The sequence below is a fragment of the Castor canadensis genome, chromosome 13, assembly GCF_047511655.1.
Source record: "Castor canadensis chromosome 13, mCasCan1.hap1v2, whole genome shotgun sequence".
Taxonomy (NCBI): domain Eukaryota; kingdom Metazoa; phylum Chordata; class Mammalia; order Rodentia; family Castoridae; genus Castor; species Castor canadensis.
Window position 1 is genome coordinate 22319753 of NC_133398.1, and position 13470 is coordinate 22333222.

Here is a 13470-nt window from a genome sequence, read left to right on the forward strand (position 1 = left end):
CATCTGCTCTTGGGAGTCGGGTCTCAAAGCTTTTTCCTGCTCAAGCCGGTCTGCAAAGCCGGAAGGCCCGTGGGGCCGCAGGGAGGAGCGCGGGCGGGAAGGCCAGCGCAAAGCACAAGGCGCGCGCTCCCGCGGACGCAGGCGCGAGGCTGGGGGCGCGCACGCGCGCCGGGAGGCGGGGCCGAGAGGCGACGGCGGGAAGAGGGCGCCCTGGAGTCAAGCCGAGGGCGGGCGCGAGCGCAGGGGCGGGCCCCGAGGGAGGGCATCGGCGCCGAGGGGGCGGGGCCAGGCGAGGCGGGGACGCGCTCGCGGGCTGGGAAGGCGGGGGCGCGGCGGTGGCGGGAGCGTGCCCGGTCCCCGCCCCTGTTTCCCACTCTCCTTTCACCTCCGACTGGCCGGGGCTCTAGAGAGGCGCCGCTTGCCGGTCTCCGGAGTCGCCTTGCCGCCGCCGCCCGTTTCCTCTGCTCGCGGCGAGCCCGTCAGTCCCCACATAGTGCGCTCCTCCATCTGGGCCATGGATTGGTAAGTGGTAGGCGGCCGCTCCGGGGCTGCGCTGACCCCACTTCCTCTCTCTTTCTCTTTTTCTTTCTCTCTCTCTGTTTCTCGGTGGGACGCGCCGAGGCTGGGGAGCTGGGCGCCGCACCGGCGGCTCCGGGAACGGCCGCGGCGGAGCCCGACGGCGGGGCTTCCGGGCGCCTCTGTGCGGATCCCCGAGTCGCGGGGGCGCCGTCCGCCTGAGCCTCTCTTTCCCGCACCCGGCGCCCGCGTCCCGCGCGCCCCTTCCCACCCGCGGGGGCGCACTCCGGGGAGCGGAGGAAAGCGCGCTCTGGTGCCGGGGTCCCCCCTCCGCGCCCCGAGTCCGGGGAGCCCGGCCGCCCTTCCGACACTTCCTCTCAGAAAATGGTGCGCGGCGCAGGGGGAGGCGGAGGCGGCGCCCGGGGCGGACGGGCGGGCCGGGCGTCCGTCCTCCCGCTCGCTCTCTTGCTCGCTCTCTCGGGGAGTTGCTGTTTACCGGCGGGGTGGGGCGAGTGGCCGCTGAGTGGCGAACGGCCAGTGCGCGCGTCCGTACGCGTCGGGGCGGCGACCAGGTCCCGAACCCCGGCCCCGCGTGGGGTCTCGGGCGGCCCGGGGGACCCGCGTGGTAGCCTGACTTGAGCTACGAGATTTGTCACCAGTTTCTGTAATACCAGGCGTCTGGACTTAGTAACCATGGGCTCCCAGCCCCAGAAACTTGGTGAATTCTCTGCTGCCCTGTTTGTAAGACATTGTGTAAGTGCAGTTTTCCGGGAGGTTTCAAATGCTCAAAAAATGAAATTGACCCAGATTTAAAAGATTAAGATTCATAGTACCTTTTCTGTGTAAATCTTTCTCTGGGAACTCAAGGATATGAGGTGGGACCTGATATAGTTTAATGATTAAAGCAATAGTGAAGAAGCTTGGTGAGTTAATCGAAGGTAGTGTTAATGTGATTAAGATTTTTAAAAGATCGCTATTTCCATTTATTTACATTAGAGGTTTTGTTTGGCTTTACAAGGACTTTTGATGGCAAGATTTCTATAAGCTTCTTGGCTGTGAACTATGTAGAATTTACTTGGAAAGTAAAAACCGGTTACTATGTTGCCATGTAGTTGATTGTTGCATGTTACGGGGAAACACGAGAATCTACCAACAATTTTTGCCTTCATTAGGTTTCATTTCTCTTAGTTTCACAATATTAAGTGTGCTTGCTATATGAATTTCCTCATTTGAATGCAGATTGCACACTTCGACAGCCACCAAAGTACAATTTTAGTTTTTTTTAAAAAAAATTATGTTTGTGATGTTCTTTTAAGTATTGCTTTTCTTTAACTGAAGCTGTTTTGTTTAATTAAAGTCTCGGAGAACATGAAGACTTACCTCACGTTACCTTATTCAGTTACATTTTATACGTGTGCAAAATCGTTTCACTGGTTTATATCATTATGCTAATCTTTCAGTCCAGGAAGGCTGGGAAATTAGTATTTCATTATGTGTAGTGAATCGGCCATAGAAGGTTTTGCTTAAGATGTTAAGAAGCAGGCTAGCTTTTTGTGTTGTAAAATTTATAGTTAAAGGAAAGGAGACTCTTGAGTTTTGTGTCTTGGCTGTTAAACTCTTGGACAGTTGTGAAGTGCAAACTTCTTTTTGATACTATTTAGGAAGTTAACTCTCCCTTTGCTTTATTTACGGTTTTAAAGCTAAGAATGAGTTTATTGGGTTAACTATAGAGGACAGTGGTACAGATACAGGGATGTTAGGTTCACTTGGGAGTTCAAGTAGGAGCTTGATTTGTTATTTGCATCAGGATCAATAAAGATAATATTGCACTTTTTTTAAAATGAAGAAAACATCAGTTATCACGTTTTAGAAGAATGAATTTCAAGTTTCAGAAGTCTACAAAGGAAAAATTTTAAAATTTATATGGTTGTTTAAAACAATTCAACTTATATCACTTAACAAACCAGTCGTACATTTATTTTTATGAAGTAACAATGACATAATTATTCACAATGTGTTGAATTTATCTGATGCTTTCTTTTAGGAAGTATGGGGACAACCTGTCAATTGAAGATGAGAAAAACATGAATTTTTGTACCACACAACTTCACAGGGATTTTTACACCCTGGTTTTAAGGTTTCAGATACAATGAATTTTGCCCTCAGAAAGCTAGTTAAATTTCTTCATTTTCTCACAGCCTGAAAAAGGTCATTTTTCATTGTTGTGAGTAGTGAAAAACAAACAACAAACCATTAGTTAACATATCTTTCTAGTTCCTCTTTAATCCCAACTGTGGTGCTTTTGTGTGTGTGTCTGTCTTGTCTGTGCTTGTTTCCTCTTAGGAGGAATAATTTTATACATAAAGATTTGATGTGGTGGAACTTTTTAAATCAAAAAAAAAAGAGCATCAAAAAACTTAAACATTTTGACATTTGAAATTTGATGCTTGTACATATTTGTTCTGGAAGACTGCCTTAACTATATTTTGGTGAGTTGTTTTGGGTGGTAAGTGCAGATTTGAAAGATACTTTCTATTTCTGTAAAAACCAAGTACTGGTTTTGTTTTATTTAAAACTCTAGATGTGATCATTTATACCAGTGATTTAAAAAAACTGAGTTTTGGTGGTTTTAAGTTTTAGTTTGGATTTGTGAACTAGAGGTAAACATATACTTACTGTATTGAAGCACGACTGTACTCTTCTAAATACTGAAAGATAACTTACTGTTTCTTGCATTGCTGTTGAGGCTTTGCTTCTGCACTCTGTTGTTGCTAGATTGTTCCATTGTTTTTCTTTGTATTAACATTTCACAACTCATCACATTTTTATTTTCATTATTTATTATAATGCTTTTTCTTTTTTCTTTAATCTTATTATCTGTCTTTTAAAAACTTGTTCTCTAACTTTGTTTTCCATTTTCTCTTTTTACTTTTTCCATACAGTGTTGTTACAGATCTTATAGCAGTCGGTTTAAAGGTAGGAGTCTTTTACTATCCTTTCATAATCATTTTGTACCTTAATTTTGGCATTTTTTTTTCAGTGGTGAAACTGTCTCACCTGTTCACAAAATTATCTGTTACACAATATGATAGTAATCTTTCACTTTTATTTAGCTCCAAAATTAGAGATCAGTAGCTAATTTTGGATTTTATGTACTTTCAGGGAGGAGCTATAGTGTTACAGTATGTATAAAAAGTGTGTTTTGTTTCATTTTAGCAGCGCTATGTAACCTAGACTCTGATTTATCTTCCTGTTATGTGTTTTCTTACGTCTTCTTTTTCATGGAAATGCTTATGAGTAATGAGATAATAATAATGGGTGTTTCTTTAGTGCCTTCTATATGCCGGATCTTTTGCATGTTATTTTCACTAATCATTATAACAATCCTTCAGGGTAGTTAATTAGTGTTGCCATTTTAAGAGATGAAAAAGTGAGTACAGAAAGTTTGTCCAAGATGTGGTGCGCTAGTGCTCAAACATTTGACTTTTCTGTTTTTTAAAAGTTGATCTTTTTTTTATTATACCTAGTTGCCAACAATGAGGGTTCTCTCTAAAAGGTGAGCAGCCAGAGCTGGGTAATTAATATTTTATAATAATGATCTTTCTATATTATAAATCAGTCTAGTTTTATCAAAGCCTCTTCATTTATTGGGTTTAAAAATACAAATCAGCTGGGCATCTGTGGCTTTCACCTGTAATCCTTGGTACTTGGGAGGCTGAGATTGGGAGGATTGAGGTTTTAGGCCTGCCACCCTATCTCTAAAATAACCAGAGCAAAATAAACTGGAGATGTGGCTCAAGTGGTAGGACACCTGCTTTGCAGGTACAAAGCCCTGAGTTCAAAATCCCAGTTCCACCAAAAAAAGTACAAATCAAGTAAATGGTGCTTCTTAATATGAGGCTTTTAAAATATAACTGGCATTCTAAGGTTCTAGTTTAAGAGGCCACTTACAGTTCCAATTATTGTAGAAAGAGATAATTGGTCTTTATATTGTACACAATTTAAATATTATATACACTTATGTATCTGTGTAGCATATGTTTTGCCAAAGCAAGAAGCATATAGTCTACCGATATCTACCCATGTCTATACATGTCTTACCCACAATGTCCATGTTTCTATTTCATTTGAATATAATGGATCTAATGGTGGTGCTTATATTCGTAAGACACCTTAAGAAATAAGTATAGTCTTTTGCTCCCATTTCCTGTGTAGGGAACAGGAAATGTTTCTCTCTCTTTTCCTGCCCCCCTCCACCTTGTCTATACTTTATCCTGTTATACTAAAAGAAATCCTTGCTAACACTTTTTAAAGTATAAATACAACAAGCAGCATTTGACACTGAAAACAAGATGTCCTAGACTAGCATAATTGGGAATGATTGTTTATACTATCTTTTGGAGTTGGGTGGAGTTGAGCTGCTTTGGCAAAAGAAATAAACAGGTCCTTTTTGTGGAATATGTATTTTTGGTAGATATGTTAAATCAGATTCTCATCTGAAAACGATACTTAAGAAGTTAGAAGTTACAGCCTCAACTGTTACTGTGATTCCTTTTGGTATTTGTAGGTACCTGTGGGAGAAGGGATTTTTAGTGTATGCTGTTGGCTCTTATCAGAAATGTAATTCATGATTCTAGAGTTTTATCTGGCAATAATGAACACATGAGATAAATTGTAAAATAACCATTTAGAGGCCTATTTTAGTGACTCACACATGTAATCCCAGCTATAGGAGGTGGAGATTGGGAGGATCATGGTTTGTGGTCAGCTGAGCCAAAAAGTCATCAGGACCACATCTCAAGTAATAAGCTTGATGTGGTGCATGCCTGACATCCCAGCTATGTGAGAGGTATAAATAAGAGGTTTCACTTTCCAGCCTGGCCTGGGCAAAAATGTGAGACCCTATGAAAACAAAACAAATGTGAAAAGGACTAGGGGCTTCGCTCAAGTGATAGTAGTGCTCCTTCTGCCTAGCAAACACAAGGCCCAGAGTTCAAACCCTTGTACCACCAAAAAAAAAAAAAAGAAAAATTACCATTTAAGAGTTAAAATATTATGGTTGAAGGACTGTCATGCCTGTTTTATTGTGGGGATAAGTGGAAGAAAATTTAAATGTTAGGCTTAGGAACCATGTTTGAAAACGAAATTTGGCTTTTTGACTACATGTTTTGCAGCAAGCACATAACTATAAAGACAAGTCTGTTAGTTGATTTAGTAGGCAATATATATTTTTATGGACTGAAATACTGGAAATGTGCAGTAAAATTATTTATTATGTGGAATTTCTCATAGAATTGTTTTTTCTTGGATCCTGTCCAAGGAAGTTTAGTTACTAAATAATAGGCCAGTAAAGGCTTACGTGTCATCTAGATTGTATGAAAGATAACCAATATTTGCTTCCTCTATTTGCTGTCTGAATATGATAGCGCAACAAATGGTTTAGCCATTTGTGGAGTTCATGTTATGCTCCTTAAGTTTGTTTTCCTGGATTTACAAAAATAATACAGATTTTTTAAAAAAGAATTAACAATACTCTTAAATATAAAATCCATTATTTTAGTTAAGGAAAACTGAGTAGTTTCTAGTGATTGGGAATATATCATAAGGGTAGCCTTTTTGTAGGAGCTTTACTACTTGAGCCATACTCCCAGTCTAAGGCCAGAGATTTTTGATACTTTCTTTTTGGAGGATGGGGTGGGGCAGCACTGGTGTTTGAACTCAAGGCCTCACACTTGCAAGGCAGGCACTCTTACTTCACCAGCCATTTTTTGTGTTAGTTTTTTTTAAGATAGTCTCTTGAACTATTATTGCTGGCTGGCTTCGAATCTCTGTCCTCCTGGTCTCAGCATCCTGAGTAGCTAGGATTACAGGCGTGAGCCACTGGTGTCAGGTATTTTAAAATATTTTCTTTACTACTATGTTTCCAGGGTCTAACACATCTCTTAAAAATGTTTGATAAATGAATGAATGCCACATTGTCACATAGCTAGTTAATTTGGTGGCAAATTTATACTAGAATTTGAGTCTTCTGATTTTGTCAGTGTTTCTTCTATTAAGTATATTCTAGAGTTAGAAATAATTAATTTTATTTTTTGGATTGACATTCTCTTGAAGACAGGTAGACATTTTCAGGCAGTTTAGTGCTCTGTTGCTATACTTAAGTGAACACCCTGAATGTTCTATGTGAGGTATTACTATTTTTTATTATTTAAAAAAATTTTTGGTGGGATTCTAGTGTGAACTCAGGGCTTCACACTTGCAAAGCAGGTGCTCTACCACCTAAGCCACACCTCCAGCCTATTTTGCTCCAGTTATTTTGGAGATGGGGGTCTCTTGAACTATTTATCTGGCCTTGAACCTTGATCCTCCCAATCTCAGCCTCCCAAGTAGCTAGGATTACAAGTGTGAGTCACTGGGGTATTAATTTTTGAACCTTGATCAAATGAAGAAAATCAGCTTTTGGTAATCATCATGAAATATTTGTTTTATTTCTTCATGTTTTATAGTTTGAAATGTTCATTGAGAAACAGTAATTAGAAACAGTATAAGAGAAAAGGAAACAGCAATTAGTTCTTCTAAATGAAGAACCACTCAGGTGGTTATGAGTGATACTACATATGTTTCAAGAGCTTTATTATACCAGATAAAGTGTCAGCATAGTGGGGAACAGCTTTTTGTGTGGGTACCAAAGTATATTTTAAACTTCCAGCTTATTCTTTAATTGCGACTAGCTGAATTCTCTGAAACTCACGTTTCCCATATTCCTGGTTATTTTGGTCTTCCATATTAAATATGTCTCTGTCTCTCTGGATTACCATCCTGTTTGAAGAGAGTTGTTGAGTATATGTTTAGAAAGGGCCATAATTGGCTTCCAGTAGCTATCATGCCTGCCACTACATAGAAAAGAATGTTATAGAATACTTAAATTAATTTTGAGGATCAGTTTTCTATTTCCTTGATGCCAAGGGTTTGTAAACTACAGCCTATGGGCCAAATTCAGCTTGCCACCTGTTTTCGTAGATAGTTTTTTTGGAACAGAGCCATGTTTGTTTCCATAGTGCCTGTAGCTACTCTCCCAGTACAGTGGCAGAGTTGAATAGTTGTAGCAGAGACTGCAAAACCTACAATATTTATTCTCTAGCCCTTTGCAGAAAAAGTTTGCCTTCTGCTGTGCTTGTAATATAGGCCTTGTCTGCACATTCTTTTCCTTTTAAATGGAGATGTAATTTATAGAGTCAAATGCACAAGTCTTAAGGGTATAATTCAATACATTTTGACAAATACATCCACTGGTGTTTTCAACATCCCAGTGAAAACAATAAAATACTACTCCAGAAAGTGGAGTGTCGCTTCTTTCCAAACCCAGGCTAGATAACTTCTCATTTCTGTCACCATAGATTAGTTTTACCTGTGTTTGAACCTCATATAAATGGAGTCACAGAGCATAAACTCTTTGATGTTTGGCTTCTTTTACTTTGCAAAATGATTTTGAGATTCATCCATGCATATATAATTAGTTCATCTTTTTTAAATCTCTGAGTATTTCATTGTGTAAATACCTCATAATATTTTAAAATCTGTTGTCATATTTGTGGACATTTAAGTTCTTTCTAGTTTGTGTATGTCTTTGAGTATGCTTTGTGCATGTTTCATTCTATTCCATGCCTGGTATTATTACTGGGTGATAGGATATGTATATGTTTAACTTTATTAAAAACTGTTCGCTCTAGTTTGGATCTTGAATGCCCTCTAAAGGCCTGTGTATTCATGGCTTAGTCCTCAGGAAGGTACTATTAGGAAGTGGTAGAACTTTTAGGAGGTGGGGTCTCGTGGGAGGTCCTAGTCATTCCATGTATGTCCTCAAATGGGCATGTGGAACCCTTGCCCCTTCCTCTTTCACTTTCGCTTCTGGCCTTAAGATGAGCATTTTGGTCCACCATGCCCTCTCTGCCATTTTCACCTGGCAAATACACCAGAGGCCCAAGCAGTAGGTTTGCTCAGTCTTTGACTGGAACCTCCAGAACTGTGAGCTAAATTAACTTTTTTTTGTAAGCTAATTATCTCAAAGCTGATTAGTATGAACTGTTTCCCAGAATGCTGTAGCACTTTGCACTGACCAGCTTTATGGTAGAGTTCAAGTTGCCTTACATCCTTGCCAGCTCTTGGTGCTACAGATTTTACTTTTAGGTATTCTAGTGGGAACAACTGAATAGCTAGAAATAAAATTATCTCATTATAGTTTTAATTTGCAGTATTGACTTGATATTCTTTATACCCTTTCATGTGCTTTTTAGTCATTAACTTATCTTTGTGAATGTCTGTTAAGCCTTTAATGTGAGTTTCTTCTAGACAAAATACAGGGTGTTTTTTTTTTAACCCACTATGAAAATCTGTCTTTTTTTTTTTTTTAACTGTACTGGGGTACATTGCGACATTCACCAAAGTTCTTATAACATATCATAGTTGAATTCACCAACTTCCATCTATCATTCTCCTTTATCTCCATACCCCTATTCCTGGAATAGTTTCAGCAGGTCTCATTTTTCCATTTGCATACACGAGTATATAGTATTTCTACAACATACACCCTGAAAATCTGTCTTTTAATTGGTATAAGTAGACTACACTTTAAGTGATGATTAATATAATTAAATAATTTACCTTGTTTATAACTTTTCTGTTCATTATACTTGTTCTCTTTTTGTTTTGTTTTGATTTTTGTTTTTTGAGATGAAGTCTTGCTTAATTGCTCATACCGGCCTTGAGCACAGAATCCTTCCACTTTACAGGCCTGCATTATCATACCGACCCCGTCTCTGGTTTTAATTGAGCACGTATATGCTTCCATTTATCTATCTCAGCATATTAGTCATACTTCCTTTAAACTTTTTCTTTGTGGTTTTCCTATTGCTTTTGGTGGTACTAGGCTTTGAACTGAGGAACTAACTCTACGTGCTAGGCAGGTGCCCTACCACTTGCTTGACACACACCTCCAGTCCTTTTCTAAATATTTTAGTTCTTCCTTCCTGTCCTTTATGACCTTATTATCCTTCATTTCACTTAATCATATGCAAGAACTACCTTTTACATTGTCATTATTATTAGCTTAAATAGATATCTTCTAGCTCAATTAAATTTAAAGATTTTATTTTATCTTCATTTATTAACAGCTTTCCTTTATGTAGATCCCAGTTTCTGATGTGTAATCAGAACTTCTGATTTCCCAAATAACTTCATTTAAATTTTCTTGGAGGGCAGGTCTACTACTAATGAATTCTTTTAATTTTGCCTGACAAATTTATTTTTTAGGGGGAGCAGTGCTGGCGATTGAACTCAGGGCCTTATCACTGAGCTTACATCTCTAGCCTTTGGCATAATCTTTATTTTCTTTATGTGGGACTGGGGTTTCAACTCAGGTGCTCTGCTGCTTAATCCACACCTCTATCCCCTGTTATTTTGGTTATTTTGGAGATAGGGTCTCCCGAATTATTTGCCCCAGCTGGCCTCCAACCTTGATCCTCTGGATCTCTGGATAGCTTGGATTATCGGTGTGAGTCACCGATGTGCTAGTTCCCTTTTTCCCTCCTTCCTTCCCTCCCTTCCTTCCCTCCTTTCCTTCTTTTCCCTCCCCTCCCTTCCCTTCCCTTCCTTTCCTTTCCTTTACCCTTCCCTTTCTTCCCCCTTTCTCCACTTCCTTTCCTTCCTTCTTTCCTAGTGGTACTGGAGGTTGAACTTGGAAGGTAGGTGCTCTACCACATGAGCTTTAGTTTTTTTTTTTTTGTGGCAGGACTGGGGTTTGAACCAGTAGTATGCCTGGTAAAGCAGGCCACACTTCCAGTCCATTTTTCTCTGGTTATTTTGGTCTTGTAAACTGTTTGCCCAGGTTGGCCTTGAACTGTGATCCTCCTGATCTCAGCCTCTCAAGCAGCTAGGATTATAGGAGTGAGCCTCTGGAGCCCTGCTGCTGTGTTCTTTTTGTAAAGACAAAAGTAAGTGACAGCTTCCAAGTTTTTTGGTTTTTTTTTTTTGTGGTACTGGGGTTTGAACTCAGGGCCTATACCTTGAGCCACTCCACCAGCCCTTTTTTTGTGAAGGAATCTCCCTGTTTCCCCCAACCCCCAAACTAATTTGCCTCAGCTGGCTTTGAACCATGATCCTGCCTCCTGAGTAGCTAGTATTACAGGCATATGCCACCATTGCCCGATTTTTCTTTTGTTTGTGTTTGTGTGTGTATGTAGTACTGGGTTTGAACTCAGGACCTTGAGCTTGTGAAGCAGGCATTCTGCTGCTTGAGCCATGCCTTCAGACCTTATCTATTCTTTGACATAACATGTCTATTATCAAGTTGCAAGGTTTTTTGTATAGTCTGGATATACGTACTTTGTCAGATCCACTAATTGTGTTTTCTCTCAGTGTATGGCTTGTGTATTCATTTCTTAATGGTATCTTGGCAAATACAAGAATTTGATTTTGATAAAGTTATTTCTTTTTTATTTTTGGTTATGCCTTTCTATGTTTAATAAATCTACATGTTCAAAGGACATGAAGGAAGATATTTTCCTTTATTTGTTGAAAAGATTTTTCCTTCTAGACTGAATTGTTTGGCACTGTTATTTGAAAGTCAGTTCACATATGTAAGTGAGTCTATTTCTGCATACTCTATTCTTACCTCTAGCTCTATTGTTCTATTCTTATGTTAGTATCACACTGTCCTGAGAACAGTAGGTTTATAGTAAGTCTTAAAATCTTTGTTATTTATCAAAATTACTTTGTCTATTATAGGTCACTTGAATTTCATTTTAAAATTTAAAAGCAGCTTATTTTTACAAATGGTGCCAAATTACCTCGATAATCATATGGAAACAAATGAATCTCGACTCTGTCTCACACCATACACAAAAATAAATTTAAGATTTATCTCAGACCTAACCATAAAACTACTACCTATGTACATACAGTAATGTGAATTTTATTGATAGACTGGAATAGTGTTACAAAGACCTTATGCTGCTACTGCCCAGTTTGTTTACCTTTGCCCCATTGTCTAATCACCCTTCTCTTCTTCCCCCTCCCCATGTGTACTTCCTACAGACACACATCTCTGTCTCTTTTTGGTTGTATGTCTACACAAACATACATTTCCTTCCTCCCTCCCTTTGACTGTAGTTTTTCCTCCCAACAAATTATTGATGCTTTGATTCTTTATTGTTTGTTTATTTTACTGGGGATTGAACCTACGGTCTCACAAATGCTAAGCAAGAGCTCTAATGATGAGCTGTATTCTTAGCACTCTTTATTTTGATGAGGGTCCTCGATATGTTGCCCACGTTGGTCTCAAATTTGAGATTCTCCTGCCTTAGCCTCCTAAGTGTTGGGATTACAGATGTGTGTCACCATGCTTAGCTTAGAAATTTTTGATTGTCATTTCCATTATTTGTAAGTATTTTATTTTCCTTCTGATGTTTTCTAATTTCTTCTTTTTGGCTGGGATTGGGGTTTTAAACTCAGGGCTTCATGCTTGCAAAGCAGGTACCACTTGAGCCACACCTCCAGTTCATTTCATTTTGCTCCGGTCATTTTGGAGATGGGGTCTTGCAAACAATAAGTGCCAAGGCTGGCCTCAAACTGAGATCCTCCCTATCTCAACCTCCCAAGTAGCTAGGATTACAGGCACAAACCATGGTGCCTGGCTTCTAATTTTAAATTCGAGGATTATTTAGTAGTTTTTAAAATTTAATTTCTAAACATATCTCCTCTTTTGTTATTGTTTCTCATTTCATTGTTAGAAACATAGTCTTTTTAGTAATTTGGATAATGTTGAGATTCTTTTTGGGCAATACTGGGGTTTCAATTTAGAATCTTCATGCTTTCTAGGCAGGTGCTCTGCTCCCTCAGCCATTCTCAGTCCTTTTTGCTTTAGTTATTTTTCCAATAGGGTCTTGAGGTTTTTGCCTGGGGCCTTGCCTCAAACTGCAGTTCATCTAGTTATGTTTCCTACATAGTTGGAATGCGTGACTTACTGGTTGAAGAGGGGTCTTGCTAACATTTTTGCCTTGATTGGTCTCAAATTTAATCCTTCTGATCTCCATCTCTCAAGTAGGAGACTTCTTAACTATACAGGAATTGGAAAACTGTGGCCCAAAAGCTAAGTAGAGGTCACCATCATCTGTTTTTATGCATCTTGCAGGTTAAAAATTATTTTTATGGACTTAAATGTTGAAAAAATAAAAAGATTAATAGTTCATGATTGGTGAAAAACATGTTTCATTTGTTAGTGTCTGTAAGTTTTATTTTATTACAGCACAGCCATATTAATTTCTCTATGGTTGCTTTTGTTCTTGGAACAGCAGAATTCAGTGTTGAGGACAGGAACTCTGTGGACACCAAAGGCAGATACACTTATCTGGCTACAGACAAGTTTACTAAGCTGTTGCGGTACCTGCATCTCTCTCCCTTTTGCATGGGAGACACTTCGCTACATCCCCAGTCCAAATGTCTGCTTTGTAAATGTGAATTCTTAGCTGGGTGTCTGGTTCTACATTCATTATATGCATTAGCTGAAGTTACTGATTGTATTATGTTTTGGTTTTTTTTTTTTTTTTTTTGGCCATTTTTATATGTTTAGTCTGCTGGTTTCTAAGATGGTTACATTAAAAATTAAACTGACAGGGCTGGAGGAGTGGCTTAAGTAGTAAAGCACTTGATTAGCAAGTGTGAAACCCAGAGTTCAAACCCCAGTTACCCTCCCCCTAAAAAAAATTCCCTAAAAGTTTAAACTGAGTTGTATTTTATTGTTATGATGATGAACTAGAATTTTAATTCTGGATTACTATAGACATAGTTTCTCATTTTCTCTGGACCTCAGCTTTTTTTTTTTTGACAGTGTATGTTTCATTAAGGTATTTCATCACTTTTATGTCTTGCATCATTTCTTGGCTTTGTTTTCCTCTTCCT

At 39.2% G+C, this 13470-nt stretch overlaps 1 protein-coding gene across 6 annotated transcripts in view; it reads left to right on the top strand.

Moving 5' to 3' along the window:
* Positions 1-313: 313 nt before the first annotated feature.
* The window catches only part of Ptbp3 (polypyrimidine tract binding protein 3), a 93126-nt gene continuing 79969 nt past the window's right edge, over positions 314-13470 (top strand). The window contains exons 1-2 of one of the 6 annotated variants that reach the window (XM_020158770.2): positions 390-522; positions 3459-3492. In XM_020158770.2, the coding sequence (XP_020014359.1) occupies positions 515-522; positions 3459-3492 (42 nt within the window). In that variant the 5' untranslated portion in view covers positions 390-514. Of the gene's footprint in view, positions 523-1065; positions 1270-3458; positions 3493-13470 lie in introns of those variants that run through there. The other 5 variants (XM_074051253.1, XM_020158771.2, XM_074051251.1 and 2 more) reach the window with 5 other exon arrangements.